At 41.7% G+C, this 25,634-nt stretch overlaps 3 protein-coding genes across 3 annotated transcripts in view; 2 read left to right on the top strand and 1 right to left on the bottom strand.

Moving 5' to 3' along the window:
* The window catches only part of LOC131698709 (zona pellucida sperm-binding protein 3-like), a 177,438-nt gene extending 176,331 nt beyond the window's left edge, over positions 1-1,107 (bottom strand). The window contains exon 1 of the mRNA XM_058992167.1: positions 678-1,107. The gene's annotated coding sequence lies outside the window, so the exon portion shown is untranslated. The remainder of the gene's footprint in view (positions 1-677) is intronic.
* Positions 1,108-2,905: 1,798 nt separating this feature from the next.
* Positions 2,906-10,206, top strand: LOC117968963 (zona pellucida sperm-binding protein 3-like). Its single transcript, XM_058991210.1, has 8 exons — positions 2,906-3,338; positions 4,119-4,231; positions 4,461-4,564; positions 6,066-6,244; positions 6,367-6,481; positions 7,816-8,006; positions 8,431-8,568; positions 9,494-10,206. Exons 1-4 carry the CDS (start codon positions 2,955-2,957, stop codon positions 6,197-6,199), a joined length of 735 nt encoding a protein of 244 aa, XP_058847193.1. The 5' UTR covers positions 2,906-2,954; the 3' UTR covers positions 6,200-6,244; positions 6,367-6,481; positions 7,816-8,006; positions 8,431-8,568; positions 9,494-10,206.
* Positions 10,207-12,590: 2,384 nt separating this feature from the next.
* LOC131698623 (zona pellucida sperm-binding protein 3-like) lies at positions 12,591-18,864 on the top strand. The gene is made up of 9 exons (XM_058991209.1): positions 12,591-13,026; positions 13,810-13,922; positions 14,153-14,256; positions 16,148-16,325; positions 16,440-16,554; positions 16,683-16,774; positions 17,411-17,601; positions 18,182-18,319; positions 18,688-18,864. Exons 1-9 carry the CDS (start codon positions 12,643-12,645, stop codon positions 18,816-18,818), a joined length of 1,446 nt encoding a protein of 481 aa, XP_058847192.1. The 5' UTR covers positions 12,591-12,642; the 3' UTR covers positions 18,819-18,864.
* The last annotated feature ends 6,770 nt before the right edge of the window (positions 18,865-25,634 follow it).

Below are 25,634 nucleotides of genomic sequence, written 5' to 3'. Positions count from 1 at the left end.
GGAATGGGGCAGTTCAAACAGTTCCTTGTTACATTTAAGTGCAACTCTAGTATCAAGGAGGAATCTAACCATTTGGATCACCAGCTCTAAAATTTCAGAACACATGTTTTAAAGTTTTGCAAGAGAAAGTAAGCACATTTATATTTGTGGAATGCATGTGCCTTAAAAAGGATTAAACTCTCCAGGTTCAAGTTAGTACTAAACCTGTAGTTTTATACAGTAGTGTGCACATGTATGAACACCCCATTGCTTCAGTTTGGTTGTGCATATGAAATCAAACCACTTTAAACTAGAAAGTTTCAGGAAATTACTAAGAGGCAAAATAGTAGTTTAATTTAGTTGAATAGGCCACGCATGCAAGTCATTTAAAAACAGCAAGACAACATGACCACAGATGTTAACAAGCATGAAACTTGAGAAGTTGTTTAAGATGCCTAATTATAGCACAAACTGGGCCAACATTTTCACACGCACTTTTTTATACGACCTATTACTGACCGAAAACGTAAATTCTCACAGACTGGTACATACAGCTAATATAAACCTAGGTGTTGTAAATGTGCGCACTACTTTATGGGAGAACTTCACACTGAAGTGCAAGCAATAAGGAAAGCTAGGCGAGACAGTTTACGTTATTGGCTACCGCAGTTACAAATGCGATCGACACGCAGGGTTACCTGGAAAGTACTGCCGCAGTCCTGGAGCTGGATGCTGAACAAAACCGTGTTAGCGACGCTGTCTGAGAAGGCAGCCGAGCAGCCCGCGGACTCGACGCTCAAGTCGGCGCTGTTCACCAGGTAGCCGATCCCAAACAAGTCCCGGTTCACAGTCACGACCATGGCGTCTTTCCTGCAGTCCAGAGTGACCGGATTCAACAGCGACAGGTCAGCTCTCTGCACGGAGAGAGGGGTGGGCTTCGCCTGAAATACCGCTCTCGGCGCGGTAAACAGCACTGGGTTATAAACCGGCTGATCCGACCAGCTCCATCCGAAACCGCCGTGGAGCTGCACAAGTAAAATCAAAGCGAGCGAAAGCGCTGTCTGAACACTGCGCGTCCCCATTGTCAACTCTTCAATTCAGAATCAAACACTGCAGCTGCATACCGATAAGCGCGTAGCCAGCACCTTTATACTCCCCGGAATTAATTAACGTGTTAAACCTGGCTGGGTAATTAAACAGTTATACACGGACACGCATTCACTACGGTTACATGAGATCAAGTCTTTAGAAAACGAATGTAGAGCCTATTCGGAAAACTGCTCTATGTTTACATGACTTGGAATAGATAATCCAATTACAATTCTGATAAAATCAACTGGGTAGCCTACATGGATTTTTTTTTTTTCCCGAAATGTAGAGCATTTGCGCATACGCAGTAGCGAGCAGGATGGGAGCAGACAGGGCTCGGTTCAGTCTGCAGTAAGACTGAGGCGTGAGTTATCAGGTATTTTAGATTTAGCGAAGTTGCAAATTGGTGTGCTGTATTCAACACATTACCCAGACCTGAATACTGTAACGAAGAGGCAGCAGGAGCGGGGGGAGGGCGTGGCCTGGACTGTGCACTGAGTGTGTTAGTTCTCATTGCTTGTGTTATGTCTCTGTTGGGTGTGTTTTCTGTTGTAATTTACACTCATGTATTACTGTGTTTGTTATTAACCAGGTCCACCTGAGCTATATTATTATTATTATTATTTATTTCCCAGCAGACGTCCTTATCCAGGGCGACTTACAGTTTATTTCAAGAAAAAGATATATATATATATATATATATATATATATATATATATATATATATATATATATATATATATATATATAATCTCAAAGAGCCAGCTGCCCAACGTTTCGATATATATATATATATATATATATATATATATATATATATATATATATATATATATATATATATATATATTCTTGAGCGATCTCGGGTAGCAGCAGGCAGGCGCATCACACAGGGCGAAGCAATCCACACACAAGCGGGGGCGGGCGCGAACCCGAGAAAAGCATCGCGCCGATACCGCTGTACAAAGGAGCCGGCTTTTTTGTTTGCTACATTTGGTGTCGGAAGTGGACGCAGGTACCCCGGTACGCACTCGTCGGACTCGCCTGGTTAGCAAGTACGGGGCGGACTTGAGGCTGGCAGGGGAGAGTGATGCGCCTGCCTGCGGGAACCGAGATCTCTACAATGTTATTATTATTATTTATTTCTTAGCAGACGCCCTTATCCAGGGCGACTTACAGTCGTAAACACCAAGTCTATACTGGGTGTCTTTTGTTGCGAAACCTTTCGATTGCTTTTTGTTTTATACTTGTTAATTACAAATGGTTTCAGAAAAAAAAAAAAAAAAAAAGGGCTGGTTTTGAGATAACTTTGTGCTATAAACAACGTCCAGTAAAAACAATAAGATAAAGACCTTCTCCAGTGAAACAAAGTAGGCTACGTCAGACCGGTGCTTTTTTAATAATCCAACTCTGCTGTTTAATTTTGTATAAAAACATATATTAGTATTACATTGGTGTGCCATAAGGGGAAGAATTATCAGTGTCGACAGTTAATAATTATTATAATTGCAGACAAAATTTGGGTTTCAACTATTTCTTTATTTAACGTTTCTTCATTTGGTCAATTTGAACCTGTTTGTGACAGTTTATTAAAGGCAAAAAAAAAGACTTCTTAAAGAAAGTGATTCTAGTCATTGCGGATTGCTTGCATTCCTGAATCTTTTGAGCTGAAGTCTGGTTCTGCTCTTCTATTGATGTTAAATAATACGAGGAACCACGCAATCCTTGTATGTCACCTCATCATAACCGAATGCGTGTCCGTGTATAATTGTTTAATTGCCCAGCCAGGTTTAACACGTTAATTAATTCCGGGGAGTATAAAGGTGCTGGCTACGCGCTTATCGGTATGCAGCTGCAGTGTTTGATTCTGAGGTGAAGAGTCTACAATGGGGACGCGCAGTGGTCAGACAGCGCTTTCGCTCGCTTTGATTTTTCTTGTGCAGCTCCACGGCGGTTTCGGATGGAGCTGGTCGGATCAGCCGGTTTATAACCCAGTGCTGTTTACCGCGCCGAGAGTGGTATTTCAGGCGAAGCCCACCCCTCTCTCCGTGCAGAGAGCTGACCTGTCGCTGTTGAATTCGGTCACCCTGGACTGCAGGAAAGACGCCATGGTCGTGACGGTGAACCGGGACTTGTTTGGGATCGGCTACCTGGTGAACAGCGCCGACTTGAGCGTCGGGTCCGCGGGCTGCTCTGCTGCCTCCTCCGACAGCGTCGCTAACACGGTTTTGTTCAGCATCCAGCTCCAGGACTGCGGCAGCACTTTCCAGGTAACCCTGCGTGTCGATCGCATTTGTAACTGCGGTAGCCAATAACGTAAACTGTCTCGCCCGGATTTTCTTATTGCTTGCACTTCAGTGTGAAGTTCTCCCGTACAGTAGTGCGCACATTTACAACACTTGGGTTTGTATTGGCTGTATGTACCAGTCTGCATGATGAGAGGCTGTGAGAATTTACGTTTTCGGTCAGTAATAGGTCATATAAAGTCCGTGTGAAAATGTTGGACCACTTTGTGCTATAATTAGGCATCTTAAACAACTTCTAAAGTTTCATGCATGTTAATATCTGTGGTCATGTTGTCTTGCTGTTTTTAAATGACTTGCATGCGTGGCCTATTCAACTAAATTAAACTACTATTTTGCCTCTTGGTAATTTCCTGGAACTTTCTAGTTTAAAGTGGTTTGATTTCATATGCACAACCAAACTGAAGCAATGGGGTGTTCATACATGTGCACACTACTGTATAAAACTACAGGTTTAGTACTAACTTGAACCTGGAGAGTTTAATCCTTTAAGGCACATGCATTCCACAAATATAAATGTGCTTACTTTCTCTTGCAAAACTTTAAAACATGTGTTCTGAAATTTTAGAGCTGGTGATCCAAATGGTCAGATTCCTCCTTGATACTAGAGTTGCACTTAAATGTAACAAGGAACTGTTTGAACTGCCCCATTCCTTGTGTACCGTAAAGGGATTAAAGCACAAGACAACTTCACTTTATTTATTTTATTAAAAAAATTAAAGGGGTTCCTTCAACTTCTTTCCGTAGGTATTCCCAGACTTCCTGAGCTACACAAACCATCTCTATTACAAGCCTGCCAGCATTGGCATCATCACCAGGGTTAATATGGCTGATATTCTCCTCGAATGCCGATACCCGAGGTACTCTACCATGCAAACGGGGGACCTGAGGGGCCGTATCTGTGAACTTCACACTAAATCGCCTTGCTGCTGGGCACTCGCTTGTACCAGGGTTCAAGTCTCTGCTGCTGTAGTATAAGATTTGGGCAATTCTATTGAAGCCAACATTTCTTGTATTCCTGTGTTATCTCAAATAGGATGCCAGTGATGCATGATACCCCTTACAAGGATGTGGTTTTTTATTTTTCAGAAGGTGGAATGTCAGCAGCAGCCCCATAAAACCAACCTGGGTGCCCTTCACATCAACAGCCTCTACAGAGCAAATCCTGGACTTCTCCTTGCTGCTCATGAATGGTATGAAGGAATGGGCTGGGGATGGGGTTTAATCAGAACCTGGCGCTTGTCTTTGAACATTAAGACCAGTTTCCCTTGTATTGGATCCTGAAGTTTAATCTTCAAATGGTCTTTAACCTCCCCTCCCAGAATTTATAATTGCGGGATGCTGTGTGACTTCCAACCCTATAGGGCTCGACTATATTTTCAGCTTTTATCGTATGTATTAATTTTATGGGCTGAATAAATGTGTTTCTTGTAATCTATCAAATGTTATACTTGAGCAGCAAGATGGCTTCCAATTCAAGTCACAGCACATGAATATATACACCTGTTGTAATTACTGTGAAATAGTCTTTAAAGATTTGTTTTATTGGAGGACATTTATCTTCAGAAGTGCCACGAAATGTATTGATACAACAAAACAAAATTGTTAATGTTTCACTTGTGTAGCGGATCTGCCATTGAGAGAATCAAACTAGGTTTCTGTGTGTTTGTATATAGAGTTTTACTCTATTGGGAATATACAGAGTTGCACATCACTGCTTGTATGACTGTTTACTAAAATAAACTGCCTATCCTTTTAAAATTAACTCTTTTTGCAACTACATCTTTAGTTTGTTTTTTCTTTACACAATGCCATAGGTGTTTTTTTTCCCCATGCAGTGCATATACTGCAGTATAGTACTCGTGTCTTTACTATAGTTTTAAAATAACCTAACATGTTTAGGTGATATTGCAAGCTTGCAATTACATTTAATGTGTACAAAAACCCATTCTACAGTAATGTTAGTGTTTTAAAAACAATATTTGTTGAAAGCCAGTCATGCTTTACCAGTGTACAAATGATTATCAAAATGAAACCATGATGTAAAGTTAAAAGCATCGGCAGATCCTGTTTTATGCGTCGGTTCAGTGCTGCTTCATTGGGTTATGGACGATAAATTGTTGCAAAAAAAATGTATCGTGACTTGCCCCTATCCCGGGGTGTCCAATCTCGGTCCTGGAGGGCCATTCCACTCCTGGTTTAACATGTAAAATTATATAATAAACTACGTTTGGGTGGAGGTTTAATTAAACTATTTAGAACAGGGTTGGAACGAAGACCTGGACTGGAAGGGTCAATGTTGGACACTCCTGCCATATCCTCATTTCATGTGTGTTCAGACATTGTATTGAATAGTCTGCCTTAACTGAACAGAAGTTAACTTTCACCTTTTTCCAGAAAGTCTGCCATGAAGTGCATGGAGCAGGAGTGGCTGAAGTTGGGCCCTCTACTGGTCTTTGTTCTAAACTATGTAGTTAAACCTTTTATCCAGACCCGGAAGTAGTTTGTCCATTTAAACCGGGATGGGCAGGGCCCTCCAAGACTGATTTGACACCCTGTTTGTTGCCAGTGCACGATTCCTCTGCCAGCTAACTGGAGTGGTCCTGTAGTAAGGATTTGGTAGTGCTTTCTATCCTGTATTGTATGTTTTAATGCTGGTCTCTTTTCAATGTGTCTCCTTGCTTCCTGTTCCAGATAACTGGAGTGGTCCCAGAGTCTCCAATGTCATCTACCTGGGTGACGGCCTTTCACATCGAGGCTTCTGTTGCCGTCGACAACCATGTGCCGCTGCGGCTGTACTTCGACAGCTGCATCGCGACCCTGAGTGACCACAAGGACTCTGAGCCCAGATAAGCAGTCGTGGACAAGCTTGGGTGAGAACTGGAGTTACTTCAAACACACTGGCTCATGCTGCACTCTGCTTTATTGAACCTGTTTCAATGCTGTGTGTTGGAGGTGTAACCCTCTCCTCATGTTCGTCTCCTGTCTCTCCCAGCTGCCTGATGGATAGCAAGTCTCAAGACTCCTCCTCTTCATTCACTAGACCTGCTCTGAACAAGCTGCGCTTTGACATTGCTGCTTTCAAGTTCCAGGGCAATTCCAGGAGCATGGTAAGGCTTAGCTAGACCTGGGTCCTTTTTAATCAAATCTACAATGACCAGCGTTGCCTTCTGGTGCACTGATTTGCTGTGGTGTGTTTGACCACATTCCCATTGTGACTTCCCCTCTTGTTTCAGATCTACGTGACTTGCACACTGAGGGCAGTCAATGCTGACTGATGTAACTTAAAACGCGAGTATCGATGTTTCTTAAACTGCACAGACGCCATTTCTTAATCTGTGTTAAGTTTATTTCATACATGCAGGGAAACCAGTCCAAGTATAGAACTGATTACCAGTTGTTACATCTTTTACATGACCTTAAATACCCTTCTGCATAGGTGTCTCTCTCTCTCTCTCTCTCTCTCCTCCTCTTCCTATAACACTCAACCAATGGCAAAGGGACAACACATTATTTAATGTGTGGCGACCTCTGAACTATGTGCATTCTTCAGACCCCTGGTGCCCAAAAAGGTCCATACATCTGGTTTTTGTCATCTTCCTTGTTCCTATCTCTCTGTTTTGCCTGAGACCCTTTGAGTCCAGTGGCATTATCTCTTATTCTCCCTGTAAACCTTTGGGGCCAATGGCAGTCCCTGGGAGCCTTTTAGCTCCTTTATGCTTTGTATTCCAAAAGTCTTAGAGCCTGGCCCCTTCTGGTCCACAGCATTATCTTGTTAGCTTGCAGTCAATGTTGGACAAGAAGCTTGTAGACGCAAGGTCTCTTATCAATTGTTAGCAGTACATGCAATTTGAACCAAACAGTCTGCTATCTGCAATATTAGTCTCTCTTCAGAAAAGAACACCAGTATAGCTCTGCCAGTACACATGTGTAGCAAACTGCTAATCAATTGTCAATCCATGTTTTCCAACACTGACAAACCAGCTGATGCCTCCAATAAGGCCTGCTCCTACCAGAAGCAAACTTACAGGTAAGCTCTTGCAGTGGAAGAGTGATCAGATCCTCTGCTGAACAGACTAGCCTTTAAATCCAGACCCTGCCCCCTTATTCCACCATGCTATTGTTTTGGCTCCAACAGACCCGGTCTAACTAAGCAAGCAGTCCCAACATCTCCAGTTCTGATGAGCACCTGTGGGATGAACGTTGCCATTACAAATTGCAGTCCTGGCAGCTTACCTCTGGCACAGTTGCAGCTCTCCTTGGAGTACAAGCTCTGCCACACTCCTTCCAACAGTCTCGGCTTGGAGTAAATTAATTCGTGGCCATCCCATATTGGGTGATGGTGCTCCTAATATTATATGCAAGGCTTTTTGTTCACACTGATTGTGTGTGGGGTGTTTTTTTTTTTTTTTTTTTTAAATTCTGCTGTGCCTACCTCTTTCAGGTGGGTCTCTGAGGATGGCTCCTCTGCAGTGTGTGGGTGCTGTGACTCCGGCTCCTGCTCTGGGACACCCTAGTTCCTCACAGGCCCTCTTCCTCCCAGGCAGGGAAGGAGCTACAGGATTCCTGCAGAGATCAACCAGCCCAACTGGAGCGGAAAATGGTTGCAGGAGAGAGCGGCTCCTCTTGATCCAGGTACTGTCTGAACACCCAGCCTGGGCGAGGCCTCGTCATAGGACTGGCACTCTAACCAAGCTGCACAAATACTGTCACTTGGGAACTCCAATTTAGTCTTGAAGGAGTTCTAACCAATGCTTCAAATTCAACTGGTTACCATTAACATTAATGACTGACCTTTACAGTAGGTCAATTGGTCTGATTGCAGCTAGATCATTTGAGGTTTTTAAACGCATGAAAGGATCAGGAAGCAGCAACAACTTGTTTTCTTTCACATCTGCATGTGCCAAAGCATTTCTAACCTAATTTTTGCCTTCAGTGGAGTTTGCCCTTGTGCTCCCCTTTAACCGAGTTGCATTGTGGAGTAGCTCAATCACCAGTGCATTCATTGGTTTCAGCAATGACACTAACCTTGCCCTCTTGTGTCTCCCCCTCTGTGTAGCTGGACAGGACCCTCGAGTGCATGTAAAGGAGATCACCATTGCCCCCCTGACCGTGGTTCATGTAGTCAGAGACCATGCTGTCATGCTCAGTAAGGAATCCCTGTACCACCCCCTGCAGCTTGTGGAAGAAGTGCAGGGTAAGTGCAGCTCTCAATGCTACTGAGCTCTGAACCAGCTTGCTTTTAATGGAGGGATTAGCCTGCTTTTATGTATTTATCTAAAGAGTGTAACAGTTGTTATTTCAAATGAAAGACTTAGTACTTGTAGTCTGCATTGTCATCTACTGTTCCATTACTCCTGTAAGTAGTGTATACACTAAGCTATAGCTGGTTCAGCATCAGGCCAGAGTGTGTTGACCAATCCCAATGTTTCTGTACATGAGTGAGTAGATAGTGATGCTCTTGGAGTTGCTACTCCTGAGTCGTCAATGGGTGTGGCTTCCCTCCCGCACTGTCCTGTTAACCCCTCTGTCTCGGACTCAGGCTCCTCCTGTGCCTGTGCTGGCAGTCTCGGCTGTGGCTCTGGCTCTGGCTCTGGCTCTCTCCTGTGCTGTCCTGTTGGCTGTGTTCCTGAAGAGGCGCTCCCAGTCTAGTGACAAACTGCTCTCTGTGTCTTCATGATGTGTTTGAATAATTAAAGCCTTGTCAAAGCTAATGGAGTTGCTCGGTGGGTTGTGTGATTTGGTTCCCTTTTTAATAGGGGGTGTTTCATAATATCGATGCTTGAAGATACAAGTCCTTTTACCCAAACTGCACAAAGTGACATCTCTTCTATAATACATGCAATGTATCTATAATTGTGGAACTATACTCTCAATGCCAGATCTTTTTGATTCCTAGAATCTGTAACTGAATATTCAACTGACATATTAAATTGAACAGTGACTGCATCAAAGTGGTTTAACTTGTACACTAACCTCCTTATTTGCATTTCCTGAAACTTTTTTTTTTTTTCTCTTCAATGGTTACTGTATTGCCCTGCTTACTCAAACAGTACTCTGTGTTAACTAAGGGATGCCTTGGCTTCATTCACTCTTCAGAACTCTGATCATGCTTTCTACAGGTGGAGTGTTTTTAAGGCAGCCATACTTACTTAAAGGCACATCTTCTCAAACCAGGAAGAGAAATCCAGTGCTGTAGGAGACTAGCAAGAAGTGTTGCAGCCAAATCCAGCCTGTTTTTAACCCTTGGATTTTCTCTTCATTTTAATCGCCAAATATCTGGAGACCCTCAAGTTATGTAGCCTAAATACTACCCTAACTGTTCCCACATGTTGCAAAGGGGGATCATTGGGAATATAAATTAACGTGGTGTGAACACTGTCTGATTTCCTAATAGAGGACACACTAGAGGAAGAATAACAAGGAATACACCAGAAACCCCTGAACTGCAGAGTGTCTATGTGGGTGAATAAAGAAGCTGTCTGCCAGCATGAACTGCCTTTCCTGTGTAACCAGCGCTGAATCACTTTGTAACTGACTGTTTGACCCATACTAAAAACACACACTGATGGTCTATCAGTTACATGTCCCAATTTTATTTGTCCTATTTATATTCTAAACACATGTTATAGATATGTATAAAGAATAGTCTTTAGCTTGTATTTACATTTTATATAATTTAGAAAGGAAACACATTTTGTATCAACACATGTTTCATGTAAATGTATATTCATTGTAGGAAAGCTGTAGCTAACAAAATAGTTCTATACATTTTCAATATTCACAAACGGTTTGATATAAAAGTGTCCCAGGTCTCTATCAGCAGGAAAGTGAGTGTCCTACTGGGGAAAGGGCCCTGGTGCTTGCCTCACTTCCCTGCTATTGGGTGTATTTCCTGTTAAACCTTGTCTATGTACCCAAGCAACCTGGCTTGTGTGTGAAACATCACAGTTCTCTGAACTTTTCTTTTTGTTGGTTAGATTGTTGATATATTTTCTGTTTCAGTCGTCACGTCCTGTCGACTTTTTAAAGAAGATTAAAGAGCTCTAGAACATGTCTTCTCTCCAAGCAGAGCCCTGCAACACCCTGCCCCCAGTGGATGTAAGAAATATCACAGTTATACTACAGAGGGGTGCTTTCAAGTTTTGAGTAAAATAGTATACAAAGTGATTCTAAACAACAACAATACATAGCTGACAGAGTGCAATCAGGGTGCAGCACTGTTGAGTGGGCTTGATCCACAGCAATGCTTCAGTAAACTACAGCATTCATCCTGCCTTCCAGAGTAATCAAGGGACCCGGGATATACCTGGGCAAATCCAATCAGGTAGACAGGCAATCTTGTTTTTTTTGATTACTCAAATTGCTAAGCTGGTCACAATGTTCAGCTAGTATGCTAATCAGTATTAGCATACAACTGTTGCTACCTTCAACAGAGAATTGCCAAGGTATGAAAATGTGACCGCTGATCTGCACCCATCAAGTTTTACTACCTTCAATACAAAACATTATCAAAGTATGATATACAGTATTTTAACTATCTATCAATTGTTAGACCCACAACAATTACCACAATACTGTATTACATTTTCACAACACACAGGATTCAGTCTACATGGGAACTATATTGATTTATTATTATTATTTGTATTATTAATACATCTATTTGTGTTAGTTCCGTATGAGTTCCGATACCATTTATCATGTTGATATTAGTTTGAAAATAAGTCATGTTAATTATATTACATTATTTTAGTTCTGCTATATCTTGTAACAATTGTAAGTCGCCCTGGATAAGGGCGTCTGCTAAGAAAATAAATAATGGTGGTACACATACCAAAACTTGGCCAGTGGAATGTCAGAAAGTGGCACATTGTCAGATTTTGGTACAGATGCAATAAAGATCTGATGGGTGTTTTCTTATTGTCAAACATTAATTATGCATTATTTTTTGCAAACTTAAACTGGAAACAGACAACGAATTTCTCTAAAGACAATAAAATAAATTCACTACGAACAAGACAAAATGAAAAGTCCACCGCAAAGTTCCAGAAGTAAAAAATGAACAAGACCCAATGTCTTGCATATGATAAATATTTGCATACTGTTTACTTAATGGTGGGAACATATGATAAAATAAATTTTAAAAGATTTAAAAGAGCGAAAAAAGCATAACCTACCAGATTTGAATCAGCGCTTTTGGCATGCGTTAGTCCCTCCGGGTATACTTTTTGTAAATACCCCAACAACTTAATGTTTTTATATTAAAACAGTAACATAACAATACTTAAAAGCAGCAATGCACGCGTGGAAAGGAACGTAGAACTATTTTGTATCAGTTTTGCTTCGCAAGTTATAGAACGGCGTCTTGTGTAATACAAGGGCGATAATAAAAAGCAGGCTATAGTGCCTCATAATGGGAAGCGCTTAAGGCGTCCGGATTATATAATAACATGTAGTCCGAGGGATGCTTTTCTATTGTGTTGTATTTATTTTTCTGAAACATAAATAATAATAATAATAATAATAAAATAATTATAAATGAATGACAGATTTCAGTCACCGATCAGTTTACACTGATCCAATTGTTTAGTTACGGATGCAGTTATATTATTCATTTAAATAAAGTAATTGATGAGAAGAAAACTCCATTATAACAACTACAGTTGTTCACACAGAAGTTGATTATACCGTTGGAGTAGAAAACGAATTCTAGCTGGGTAAAATGTATTACATATGTACAGTACTGTAGAAAGCACAGTATTTTATATGAAGAAAGGGATGCGCTGTTGCAAGGGGGACAGTTTGCACGCGCTTAGAACAAGAGATGTACAGGATAATAATCTGTTGAACACAGCACTCGAATTTGCAACTTCACTAAATCTAAAATACCTGATAACTCACGCCTCAGTCTTACTGCAGACTGAACCGAGCCCTGTCTGCTCCCATCCCGCTCGCTACTGCGTATGCGCAAATGCTCTACGTTTCGGGGGGGAAAAATAAATCCATGTAGGCTACCCAGTTGATTTTATCAGAATTGTAATTGGATTATCTATTCCAAGTCATGTAAACACAGGTCAGTTTTCCGAATAGGCTCTACATTCGTTTTCTGAAAACTTGATCTCATGTAACCGAATGCTTGTCCGTGTATAATTGTTTAATTACCCAACCAGGTTTAACACGTTAATTAATTCCGGGGAGTATAAAGGTGCTGGCTACGCGTTTATCGGTATGCAGCTGCAGTGTTTGATTCTGAGCTGAAGAGTTTACAATGGGGACGCGCAGTGTTCAGACAGCGCTTTCGCTCGCTTTGATTTTTCTTGTGCAGCTCCACGGCGGTTTCGGATGGAGCTGGTCGGATCAGCTGGTTTATAACCCAGTGCTGTTTACCGCGCCGAGAGCGGTATTTCAGGCGAAGCCCACCCCTCTCTCCGTGCAGAGAGCTGACCTGTCGCTGTTGAATTCGGTCACTCTGGACTGCAGGAAAGACGCCATGGTCGTGACGGTGAACCGGGACTTGTTTGGGATCGGCTACCTGGTGAGCAGCGCCGACTTGAGCGTCGGGTCCGCGGGCTGCTCTGCTGCCTCCTCCGACAGCGTCGCTAACACGGTTTTGTTCAGCATCCAGCTCCAGGACTGCGGCAGCACTTTCCAGGTAACCCTGCGTGTCGATCGCATTTGTAACTGCGGTAGCCAATAACGTAAACTGTCTCGCCCAGCTTTCCTTATTGCTTGCACTTGTGTGACGTTCTCCCATACAGTAGTGCGCACATTTACAACACTTAGGTTTGTATTGGCTGTATGTACCAGTCTGCATGATGAGAGGCTGTGAGAATTTACGTTTTCGGTCAGTAATAGGTCATATAAAGTCCGTGTGAAAATGTTGTACCACTTTGTGCTATAATTAAGCATCTTAAACAACTTCTCAAGTTTCATGCTTGTTAACATCTGTGGTCATGTTTTCTTGTTGTTTTTTTTAAATGACTTGCATGCGTGGCCTATTCAACTAAATTAAACTACTATTTTGCCTCTTAGTAATTTCCTGAAACTTTCTAGTTTTAAAGTGGTTTGATTTCATATGCACAACTAAACTGAAGCAATGGGGTGTTCATACATGTGCACACTACTGTAGAGCTACAGGTTCAGTACTATCCTGAATCTGGAGAGTATGTTTAATCCTTTTAAGGCACATGTGTTACACAAATATAAATGATGCTTACTTTCTCTTTGCAAAACTTTAAAATATGTTTTCTGAAATTTGAGCTGGTCATTCCAAATGGTCAGATTCCTCCTTGATACTAGAGTTGCACTTAAATGTAACAAGGAACTGTTTGAACTGCCCCATTCCTTGTGTACTGTGAAGGGATTAAAGCACAAGACAACTTCACTTTATTTATTTTATTAAAAAAATTAAAGGGGTTCCTTCAACTTTCCGTAGGTATTCCCAGACTTCCTGAGCTACACAAACCATCTCTATTACAAGCCTGCCAGCGTTGGCATCATCACCAGGGTTAATATGGCTGATATTCTCCTCGAATGCCGATACCCGAGGTACTGTACCAAGCAAACGGGGGACCTGAGGGGCCATATCTGTAAACTTCACACTAAATCACTTTGCTGCTGGTCACTCGCTTGTACCAGGGTTCAAGTCTCTGCTGCTTTAGTATAAGATTTGGGCAATTCTATTGAAGCCAACATTTCTTGTATTCCTGTGTTATCTTAAATAGGATGCCAGTGATGCATGATATCCCTTACAAGGATGTGGTTTTTATTTCTTTCAGAAGGTGGAATGTCAGCAGCAGCCCCATAAAACCAACCTGGGTGCCCTTCACTTCAACAGCCTCTACAGAGCAAATCCTGGACTTCTCCTTGCTGCTCATGAATGGTATGAAGGAATGGACTGGGGTTGGGGTTTAATCAGAACCTGGCGCTTGTCTTTGAACATTAAGACCAGTTTCCCTTGTATTGGATGCTGAAGTTTAATCTTCAAATGGTCTTTAACCTCTCCTCCCAGAATTTATAATTGCGGGATGCTGTGTGACTTCCAACCCTATAGGGCTGGATGATTAATATTTTCAGCTATTGATTACACTGTAACATTTTTTTTTTTTGTTCCTGGGTAGTAAGTGTTATTTCCTAATTGCTTATGCCTCAAGTATAGAAAATGGCTATTCCCCACAAACTTTGCTTTTGTGACCAGGACAGTGATATTTTGAAATTTACCTATTTTCCAGATACTCGGTGCTGAGTAAACTTGGAGTAACTTCTAGAACTTTCCAGTAATATAAATAGTAGTATAAATAAAGGGGCCTTAAGCCCACCAGTTTAGTTCCAGCTGCCTAAGTGGATACATATCTGCATTTTTCTGAGATGGCTTCAAGAAGCAAAGTTTGTGGGGAATAGCCATTTTCTATACTTGAGGCATAAGCAGTTGGGGAAATAACACTTACTACCCAGGAACAACAATTGTGTTGCATAGTGTTATCATATGGATATTATGATTTATGGGCTGAAATGTGATTCTTCTAATCTATCAAATGTTTTATTTGAGCATCAAGACAGCTGGCAGTTCAAGTCACAGCACATGAATATAAATACACATGTTGTAATTACTGTGATAGTCTTTAAAGATTTGTTTTATTAGAGGACATTTAACGTAAAGTGCCATGAAATGTATTAATACAACAAAACAAAATTAGTAATGTTGCCTGGAAGCATTAGTTTTCTTCACTTGTGTGGTGGATCTGCCATTGAGTGAGTCAAACTAGGTTTTTGTGTGTTGTATAGAGTTGCACATCACTGCTTGTATAACTGTTTACTAAAATAAACCGCCTATCCTTTTTAGAAGTTAACTCTGTGCAACTACCATTATTTTACACAACGCCATGGGAACATATCCCTTCCCCATGCAGTGCATATACTGCAGTATAGTACTTGTCTCACTGGTTTTAAACATGTTGAGGTGATATTGCTAGTTTGCTATATTTTCTTCTTGCAATGTGTGTACAAAAAACTTCCCTTTCTACATTAATGTTAGTGATATTTTACAAACAATATTTGTGCTGAAAGCCAGTTATGCTTTACCAGTGTACAAATGATTATCAAAATGAAACCATGATGTGAAGTTAAGCCTCAGCAGGGCCTGTTGCGTGTCAGTTCGGTGCTGCTTCATTGGGTTATGGGCGATATAAATTGTTGCAAAAAATATCATGACTTGCCCTTATCCCGGGGTGTCCAATCTCTGTCCTGGAGGGCCATTCTATTCCAGGTTTAACGTGTAAAATGATATAAGCTACGTCTGCGTGGAGATTTAAACTATTTAGAACAGAGCTGGAATGAAGACCAGGACTGGAAGGGTCAACGTTGGACACCCCTGCCCTATCTTCATTTCATGTGTGTTCAGACATTGTATTGAATAGTCTGTCTTAACTGAAGACAAGTAAACTGTCACTTTTTTACCCAAAAGTACTTCATGACAGACATGGAGTAGGAGTGGATGAAGTTGGGCCTTCCACTACTGGTGGGGTGGATTATCTTAGTTTGGGGGGGGGGGGGGGGGTTAAAACTTTATCTATACCCTGGAGTAGTTTTTGTCTGTTAAACCTGCAGTGGAAGGGCCCTCCTCTGGCATGGAGGGTTCATTCAGCTGTTTATTGCCAGTGCATGATTCATCTGCCAGAAATTGAGTGGTCCTATATTAAGGATTTGCTAGTGCTTTCTTTCCTGTAGTAGAGGTTCTTGTATCGTGTGTTATGTCTCCTTGCTTCCTGTTCCAGATAACTGGAGTGGTCCCAGAGTCTCCAATGTCATCTACCTGGGTGACATCCTTCACATTGAGGCTTCTGTTGCTGTCGACAATCACGTGCCGCTGCGGCTCTACGTTGACAGCTGCATTGCGACCCTGAGCGACAACAAGGACTCTGAGCCCAGATACGCCATCGTGGACAAGCTTGGGTGAGAACTGGAGTTCCTTCAAACACACAGGCTCGTGCTGCACTCTGCTTTTATTGAACCTGTTTCAATGCTGTGTGTTGGAGGTGTAACCTTCTCCTCATGCCTGTCTCCCAGCTGCCTGATGGATAGCAAGTCTCCAGACTCCTCCTCTTCATTCACCAGACCTGCTCTGAACAAGCTGCGCTTTGACATCACTGCGTTCAAGTTCCAGGGGGATTCCAGGAGCATGGTAAGGCTTGGCTAGACCTGGGTCCTTTTAAATCAAATCTACAATGACCAGTGTTGCCTTCTGGTGCATTGCTTTGCTGTATGGTGTTTGACTACATTCCCATTATGACTGTTCCTCTCTTGTTTCAGATCTACGTGACTTGCACACTGAGAGCAGTCAATGCTGACAAACCAGCTGATGCAGCCAACAAGGCCTGCTCCTACCAGAAGCAAACCTACAGGTAAGCTCTTGCAGTGCAAGTGATCAGATCCTCTGCTGAACAGATTAGCCTTTAAATCCAGACCCTGTCCCCTTATTCCACCATGCTAGTTTGTGATTGGCTGTAGCAGACCCATATACCTAAGCGAGGAATCCCAGCATCTCCAGTTTTGATAAGCACATGTGGGATGAACTTTGCCATTGCAAACTGCAGTCCTGGAAGCTTACCTCTGGCACAGTTGCAGCTCTCCTCCAAGTACAAGTTCTGCCACCCTCCTTCCGACAGTCTCAGCCTGGAGTAAATTGATGTAATTTGTGGGCAACCCATATTTGGTGCTTCTAATGTTGTATGCAAGTCTTTGTTCACACTGATTTTGTGGTATGTGGGTATTTATTTAAGGAGCTAGGTTATTCCGTGCCCTATGTTCTAATCCTGTATGACTCATTTCATACTCCTGCAAAGATTTTCATTTTAAGTTTGGCTATTCAATATCCTCTTGTAGAAATATTGGATCCTCCCTGTGTGTGCACTGGTTAAAATGTATGATCCTTGAGTGTTGGGACAGTGGAGGTTCTGCAGATCTGTAGCTCTGCACAGTCCTTTGTATACTAGCTGGCTCTCTTACCTATCCTCCTGCTGCGCATTCCTTTTCTCGAGGTGGGTCTCTGAGGACGGCTCCTCTGCAGTGTGTGGGTGCTGTGATGCTGGCTCCTGCTCCGTGACACCCCGGTTCCTCGCAGACACTCCTCCTCCCAAGCAGGTGGGCCGCTTGGGGATTCCTGCTGGGATCAACCAGCCTGACTGGCGTGGAAAGTGGCTGCACAAGAGAGCAGCTTCTCTTGATCCAGGTACTGTCTGAACACCCAGCCTGAGCGAGGCCTCTTCATAGGACTGGAACTCTAACCAAGCTGCACAAATACTGTCACTTGGGAATTCCAATTTAATTTAGTCTTAACCCTTTACTGCCCAGTGTCCAATATTTGACTTTGAGAAAGTATGGGAACATACCCAGGGCAGTAAAGGGTTAAGAGTTCTAACCACTGCTTCAAATTCAACTGGTTACCATTAACATTGACTGACCTTTGCAGTAGGCCAATTGGTCTGATTGCAGCTTGACCTTTTGTGTGAGTTTAAACACATGAAGGGATCACATACCAGGAAGCAGCTACAACGTGTTAGTCTTTCACATCTGCATGTGCTGAACTGGAAATGAGATGCGTTCTGTTAAATGGAAGAAAATGGGCACCAGTGGCTTGGCTAGGGCTAAAGCATTTCTAACCTAATTTTGTCCTCCTTTTTACAGTGGAGAGTTTGACCATGTGCTCCCCTTCAATGGAGTTGCATTGTGGAGTAGCTCAATTACCAGTGCATTACTTGGCTTCAGCAATGAACCTAACCTTGCCCTCCTGTCTCTCTCCCTCTGTGTAGCTGGCCAGGACCCCCAAGTGCATGTAAAGGAGATCACCATTGGCCCCCTGACCGTGGTTCATGTAGTTGGAGACCATGCTGTCGTGCTCAGTAAGGAGTCCCTGTACCACCCCCTGCAGTTTGTGGAAGAAGTGCAGGGTAAGTGCAGCTCTCAATGCTACTGAGTTCTGAACCAGCTTGCTGTCAATGGAGGGTTAGCCTGCTTTATCTGTATTTTACCTTGAGTTAAGTTGTACATCTTTCAAATGAAAGACTTAGTTTTGGTACTTGTAGTTTGCATTGTCATCTACTGTTCCATTACTCCTGTAAGTAGTGTATACAGTAAGCTATAGCTGGTTCAGCATCGGGCCAGAATGTTGCCCAGTCCCAATGTAAACCCCCATATGTTTCTGTACATGAGTGAGTAGATGGTGATGCTCTCTGCAGAGTTGCTACTCCTGAGTCTTCAATGGGTGTAGCTTCCCTCCTGCACTGTCCTGTTAACCCCTCTGTCTCTCCTGTCTCAGACTCTGGCTCCCCTGTCCCTGTGCTGGCAGTCTCTGCTGTGGCTCTGGCTCTGTCTTGCGCTATCCTGTTGGCTGTGTTCCTGAAGAGGTGCTCCCAGTCTAGTGACAAACTGCTCGCCGTGTCTTCCTAATGTGTACATCTTGGGGTTTTGAATAATAAAAGCCTTGTCAAAGCTATTGTTGCTCGGTCATGTGTTTTTATAGGAGCTGCGTGTTGCATAATAGATGCTTGGTGGAGAAGTCCTTTCGTCTAAATCTGCACAAGGTGACATCTCTTCTATAACGCAATGTATCTAGTATTTGTGGAACTATACACTCAGTGCTATACTGTTGCCCTATATGACTTCAATCTTTGGTTCTTAAGACCAGTAGAGGGTGTAACTGAACATTAAACTGAACAGACTAGAAGTGCTGTAATTTAAATACACTAGACTCTTTATTTGTAGTTCATGAAACCAGCAATTGGTACTACAATATAAAGGTTAGTTAAGTTCCTTTAACTGCCCTGCCTTCTTAAATAACACTAAGTGGTTGCTGTGGCTTCCTCCACTGTTCAGGCAGTCCTACTTGATCAAAGGCACATGTGATCCAGTAAAGTAAGATAAATCCAGTACTGCAGTAGACCAAAGTGTTGTGGCTAACTCCAGCTGTCTGCTTTTAAAATGGAGCATGTCCTGAGGGTTAGTCACGAAATATGAAATCCCAATTGTGGCTTTCACCATTTGTTTACCTATCCTTGCAACAATTCAGTGATGTCTGTTTCAATGTAAGTGGTGGTGGGGGGGGGGGGGGTTCTCCCTGCCCCCCCCCCCCCCCCCCCCCCAAAGAAAAACTCCAGTCTGTCATGACAAGGACAGTGTGTCAAAACAGAAACTTGTCTCATTTGCTCAAGTAATAACTAAACTTGAAGCAGTCCCTGGCTCCTAATCGGATGGCAAAGCCATTTACTGATACGTCTAAAACAATACTGCACAGAAATACAGTAAAGTTTTCCAACCTTTCTGGTATTCACTGGGTTTGAACACAAGTCTTTCAATCATGCTACTGATAGCTGTGCTAAACCCCTTCCTGAATACCGTGCTACTCAAATGTATCTCATAGAAAATAAGACAGGGGTAATTAGCTGTGATGGCATTGTATGGTTACATGACATAACAGCGGAGCCAAAACTGCACCGATATTCCGGCGACGGACATTACAGCACTGACCATAACAGTTATACAACATCACCGTGCCGAACTACAATTCCCAGAAGACTGCAAAGTTCATAATAGCGTCACTTACCAGCAACTCTGACACGAGTCAGAGCGGGGTTCACCACGGGTTTTCTGATTGCAGTAGACTATAGTTTGTTTGTTTGTTTTCGCTGTTCCCATACAGCGCCATCATAATTAGACTGGTAAATACGATCAGTAAAACCTCCATGCAATAAAAGCGTGTTTCTACGAGCATTGTTTATGTAGTTGGACTAAATATCGTTGTTTTTTTTTTTTTTTTTTTTTTTTTTGTTCACTGGTTGCAGAATGATGTTCAGCACCTGTCTTGATATATATTGTAGTGATAGTTAATCTATATCACTATAATATATTTGTATATGATTACCGGGATTGGGGACCAACAAAAGGACATGATGTGTTTGGAATTTTTTTTTAAATGTATATTTTGTTTTTATTTTTTAAATAAAGAGTTTAACTTTATATTGTTGTCCTTGCTTCTCTGCCCTAGTGGGTTCAGTAGGGATACAACGTTTTATTTCTAGCATGGCGCTTTTATCCAGAGTGAGTTCGCTTTTGTTGTTTGAAATGAATGTTGTAATCAGATAGGCCCTAATTCCCCTTTATGTACTTGCTTGGCACGTAGTTTTTATTATTTCTAGTACTACTGCTAATCAGGGTATGTACACTATGTCTAATAAAAGGGCCTTTCAAAACACCCTTACAAATACATCAGAGATATTTACATCCGCTTTTTGAATTATCAAAGGCTTGATTCAATTCTTCCAGTGACAGCGTAAGACTGGCAGCTCTTCCCCATTCCCCGAACAGAAGCTTGTATTATTATTATTATTATTATTATGCATTCATATCTTTATTTGAATGAGTCTTCCACCCTGAAGGGCTCAGCGTATATTGCAATTTGCCAATATCCACAGTTGTTTGTCAAAGGTATCCCAATGTATACTTGTGTTACACACATTCAATGGTGATTTCTTGTTTCTTTGATAATATAGTTATTCAGGGATACAAGAACACAACACAAACAAAGCAGGGCGGAACTGTAACAAGCTGAACTGACAGTTGTTTGTTTTGGAACTTTTTTTTCTTTTCTATTAGAAATCAGAAGACTATGTACCATCTATAGTTACCATAAATAAATAGGGGTGTCTGTAGGAATGTACTATATACATATATTCAACATTCATTTTAGGGTGTTACAATTCCATAGATGAGGGTTTTTTAAACTTTGGACGACCACTGTATACGCACACACACACACTATTCTCTAGCTGCTTACAGGATTGCATTTTTAGGTGCCCTGCCAAACGGGCAAACGAACGTTTCTACATATTGGGGTGGCGGCGGACAAAAGACACCAAAGGCAGTTTTGGGGCCAAAATAGCGGAATAACGACCACTGTTTATTTCTTCCTTGAGAAATGGACGCTCCGAGAAATGGGATGGGGGGCTGCTAGTAAACAAAGAGAAAACACACACATCCAAAGTAATACTAATAAAAGGTGGACCAGTGACAATGGTAATAAAATTTTAAAGCAATGGTTATATCGCCATTAATATGCTAGTCTATTCCCTGAGAACATTTTAAGATTAGTTTGAACACAATTATTATGGGGCTGAGCACTAGATGTCGCTGCTGCTAAACTTTTCTGTAATTCTAATGTATGAAAGCTGTAGAGTCCTACACTCATTTTCAGTTCTACTCTTTAGAGTTTGTTTAGTGCAGTCTAAAAGTAGTTCAGCCCTCTGCACTCTCAGCGTAATCAGGGCCTTGTTTGCATTCTAGTTTGTTTACGTCCCCCAGAGATAGCTGTCATCTTCATTGAACTTTAAAACTAGGTGCAAATGGCACCTGGCCTTGATACAAGTACAGGCTTAAATCGGGCAGGGGATACTGCTTATGTCACCGGCAAGGATGCCAGGTGGGGGTTGATAACCTGCTTCAAATACCCCGTATAAAGAATATAGCCAGACTACAACACCTTATGTTTAAAGAAAATAAGGAATTCTATCCGATTATATTTTATTCCTATTATAGCACACAGGGGAACAGCAACCAGCCCTCCACCCACACCAAGGAGGACAACGGGAAGTATAATCAGTTGGTTTTTTTCCCCACACCTCACTCATCCATATGCAGCTTCCGATGGCAACCCGAATTGATCATTTCTCTCCTTTCTCCTGGTTGTATGCTGCTGCTTGCAGCGCCCCGATTTCAATCTCAAACTGAAACTGAAACTGAAACTGTGAACTTGACTTTATAGTGAGTGGCTATATAAACATTGTTTGCACCTGGAATTGAATCAACAAGTCGTTCGTGTAACGAAATTGGCCTAATAATAAAGTTTGGGCGCCAGAAAAGTATATATAAACTTCCCAATAAAAAAAAAAAAAACTTGTTACTTGGACCTTGTAGCAAAACCAAGTTTCTACCTACGTGACCCTACAATATAAAAATTGCAACTGACTCTTGATAACTTAAAAATAGGGTTTTAAATAAACACCAATTAACATTTATTCCATAACCAGTACTGTCACTCATTTTCTTTTTTACACTACACAAAACACACATTTAAGAGCATTCTTCCTTGACACCTTTAGTACTCAATTAGTTCCCAATTACTGACAACATATCTATTAAGAAACATACCATGGTATATTTCTCAATTTACATTGTCTCCGCATTATCCTAAGCATAGCACAGGCAATTAAACTGAATAGCCAATAAGATTTTTTATAGTTAAATGGTAATTAAATTACTTATATTGAGCCCTCCTAATGGATTAACTATGGTTATTCCTCGGATGCAGTTCTTTACACACAGCAAACATTCACAAACCATCTATATCACATATTGAGAAAATGGCCATTCAGTTTAACTGATTCATATGCAAAGAACCAATTTTATACCATTAATACAACAAACATTCATATCACAGGTTGTGCAAATAGCAATTCAGTTTAACTGATTCATATGCAAAGAAACTCAGTTAATACAGTTTTAAAATGGAGAGAGAAAAAAAAAACATTAGAATAAAAATAATCAAACACTTTCTTTAAATCTGGTCATAAATATACCTGGTTTCAAACAGGCAATATTTTCCAAGTCATTACACCAACAACCAACATACAGATAATAAACAAGCAGTTTGCATCAAGGTATGTAACAGTAATAATGACCAAGAGGCTATAATAAAGTCAAGCAAAGTAAGAAAGAAAGTGATATAGATCTAAACAGTCATTTTCCCAAAAAAGAAACGATGGGAACTTCCATAATACTGGTTAAGTCCCGCTACAGTTGTCAGCCGTCCTGCTCAAATACACGTGCAGGACAACTCCATAACAATCCAGCAGGCAAAAAATCAAAACCAAAAAAACTCCAAGTTTCAGTCTCGCCAGTAATGCAATATGCAGAAAACTCCAGGTTTGTCCTGCTAGTAATACAGCAGTATGAAAACTCCAGGTTTCAGTCTCGCCAGTAATACAGCAATATGCAGAAAACTCCAGGTTTGTCCTGCTAGTAATACAGCAGTATGAAAACTCCAGGTTTCAGTCTCGCCAGTAATACAGCAGTATGCAGAAAACTCCAGGTTTGTCCTGCTAGTAATACAGCAGTATGAAAACTCCAGGTTTCAGTCTCGCCAGTAATACAGCAGTATGCAGAAAACTCCAGGTTTGTCCTGCTAGTAATACAGCAGTATGAAAACTCCAGGTTTGTCCTGCTAGTAATACAGCAGTATGAAAACTCCAGGTTTGTCCTGCTAGTAATACAGCAGTATGAAAACCGAGTCAACCAAACCCTTCATAGCAGAAGTAAATCATAAAGGGTTTTTACTCCAGGCTGCAGGTCTCCTGTCTTCCACATGTTTCGATTTGAATGCCCGTGTCGTGCGCTCTCTGTGCTGACAACCCTACCTGTCTCTTTGATGACACCTAGTGGTTCTTTGGAGCAACAACAGTTTGTTAAATACCTACAGTATGACGTCACGAAGCGATTCCTCGGTCAGTTGAGCTATAATAATAATAATAATAATAATAATAATAATAAACTAGAATTTGAAATTTCTCAAAGTTCTATGACAGTTAATTCAACAGTGGGAAGTAGCCAATTGAAAGATGTTGATGCGGTTACTAAAACAGCTGTACCTCTTGATTGGCAGATGTCATCCCTGTTTTGATTTCACATTTGAATAGCTGACAAGTAGAGGCAGATTTCATTTCCGGTAAGTATTTGTCTAACTTGTTGGGAAAGTGGTCAAAACGGCAGTTATTTCTAAAAGTTCACAGAAAACGTAGTTGGTGCAGTTACTAAAACAGGTGTACCTCTTGATTGGTAAAAGTTATTTATGTTTTGATTTCATATTTGAATAGCAGAGAAGTAGATGAAGATGTCATACCCTCTAACTTTTGTATAGCTTGTTGGGAAAGTGGTCAAGATTTCAGTTGTTTATAAAAAGTTAGAGAAAATTTAGTTGATGCGGTTACTAAAACAGCTGTACCTCTTGATTGGTAAAAGTTATTTCTGTTTTGATTTCAGATTTGAATAGCAGAGATGTAGAGTGAGATTCCATATACTCTAACTTTTTGTCTTACTTGTTGGGAAAGTGGTCAAAGTAGCTGATTTGTGTCAAATGTTAAATCATTTACAGTAAATAGAATGTTGGAAGTCTGGGAGTTTTTAAACAATGGGGAGCTTTAGAATGTTGAAAAAAGTCCCATTAAAATGAATGAAGATAGGCTCCCGAGTGGCGCATCCAGTAAAAGCACTCGCCTGGACATCGCCGGTTCGAGTCCAGGCTATTCCATAGCCGACCGTGGACGGGAGCTCCTAGGGGGCAGCGCTCAATTGGCCGAGTGTCGCCCGGGGGGAGGGAGGGTTAGGTCGGCCAGGGTGTCCTCGGCTCACCGCGCAGCAGCGACCCCTGTAGTCTGGCCGGGCGCCTGCGGGCTTGCCTGTAAGCTGCCCAGAGTTGCGTTGTCCTCCGACGCTGTAGCTCTGAGGCGGCTGCACGGTGAGTTCGCAGTGTGTAAAGAAGCGGGCGGCTGACGGCACACGCTTCGGAGGACAGCGTGTGTTCATCTTCGCCCCTCCCGAGTCAGCACAGGGGTGGTAGCGGTGAGCTGAGCCTAAAAAATAATTGGGCATTTCAAATTGGGGAGAAAATAATAAAAACTATTTGGCAACGACTAGATTATTAAAAAAAAAAAAAAAAAGAAAAATGAATGAAGATGGACAAAAAAAGGACCAAATGCTTAATAGTTTAAAAAGTATAAAAGATATCAAAAAAGTTATATACAAGCACACTATTCCAGACCGGTCTACACGTTTTAAAGTTTGAACGGCGTTTGTAGCTTAAACGGTGTAAGAGGAGTAGCGTGCCAAAGAAGAAGAAGACGAAGAAGAAGAAGAAGTATGTCGAAGATTTAAAGTGGGCCCCACTAATACATATCTTCAGTATTCATAGAGCTCATCGTGAATCAAATAAACTGTCAGGACTCGCCATCAGGCAGCTCTGACTCTGAAGTACAGAGTCCAGTTTTCATCATCAGGCAGCTCTGACTCTGAAGTACAGAGTCCAGTTTTCATCATCAGGCAGCTCTGACTCTGAAGTACAGAGAGTCCAGTTTTCATCATAAGGCAGCTCTGACTCTGAAGTACAGAGAGTCCAGTTTTCATCATCAGGCAGCTCTGACTCTGAAGTACAGAGTCCAG

Source organism: Acipenser ruthenus, chromosome 18 (genome assembly GCF_902713425.1).
Source record: "Acipenser ruthenus chromosome 18, fAciRut3.2 maternal haplotype, whole genome shotgun sequence".
In the NCBI taxonomy this organism is placed as follows: Eukaryota; Metazoa; Chordata; class Actinopteri; order Acipenseriformes; family Acipenseridae; genus Acipenser; species Acipenser ruthenus.
The sequence above is the reverse complement of the archived record's forward strand: the minus strand, read 5'-3'. Positions and strand labels throughout refer to the sequence as shown.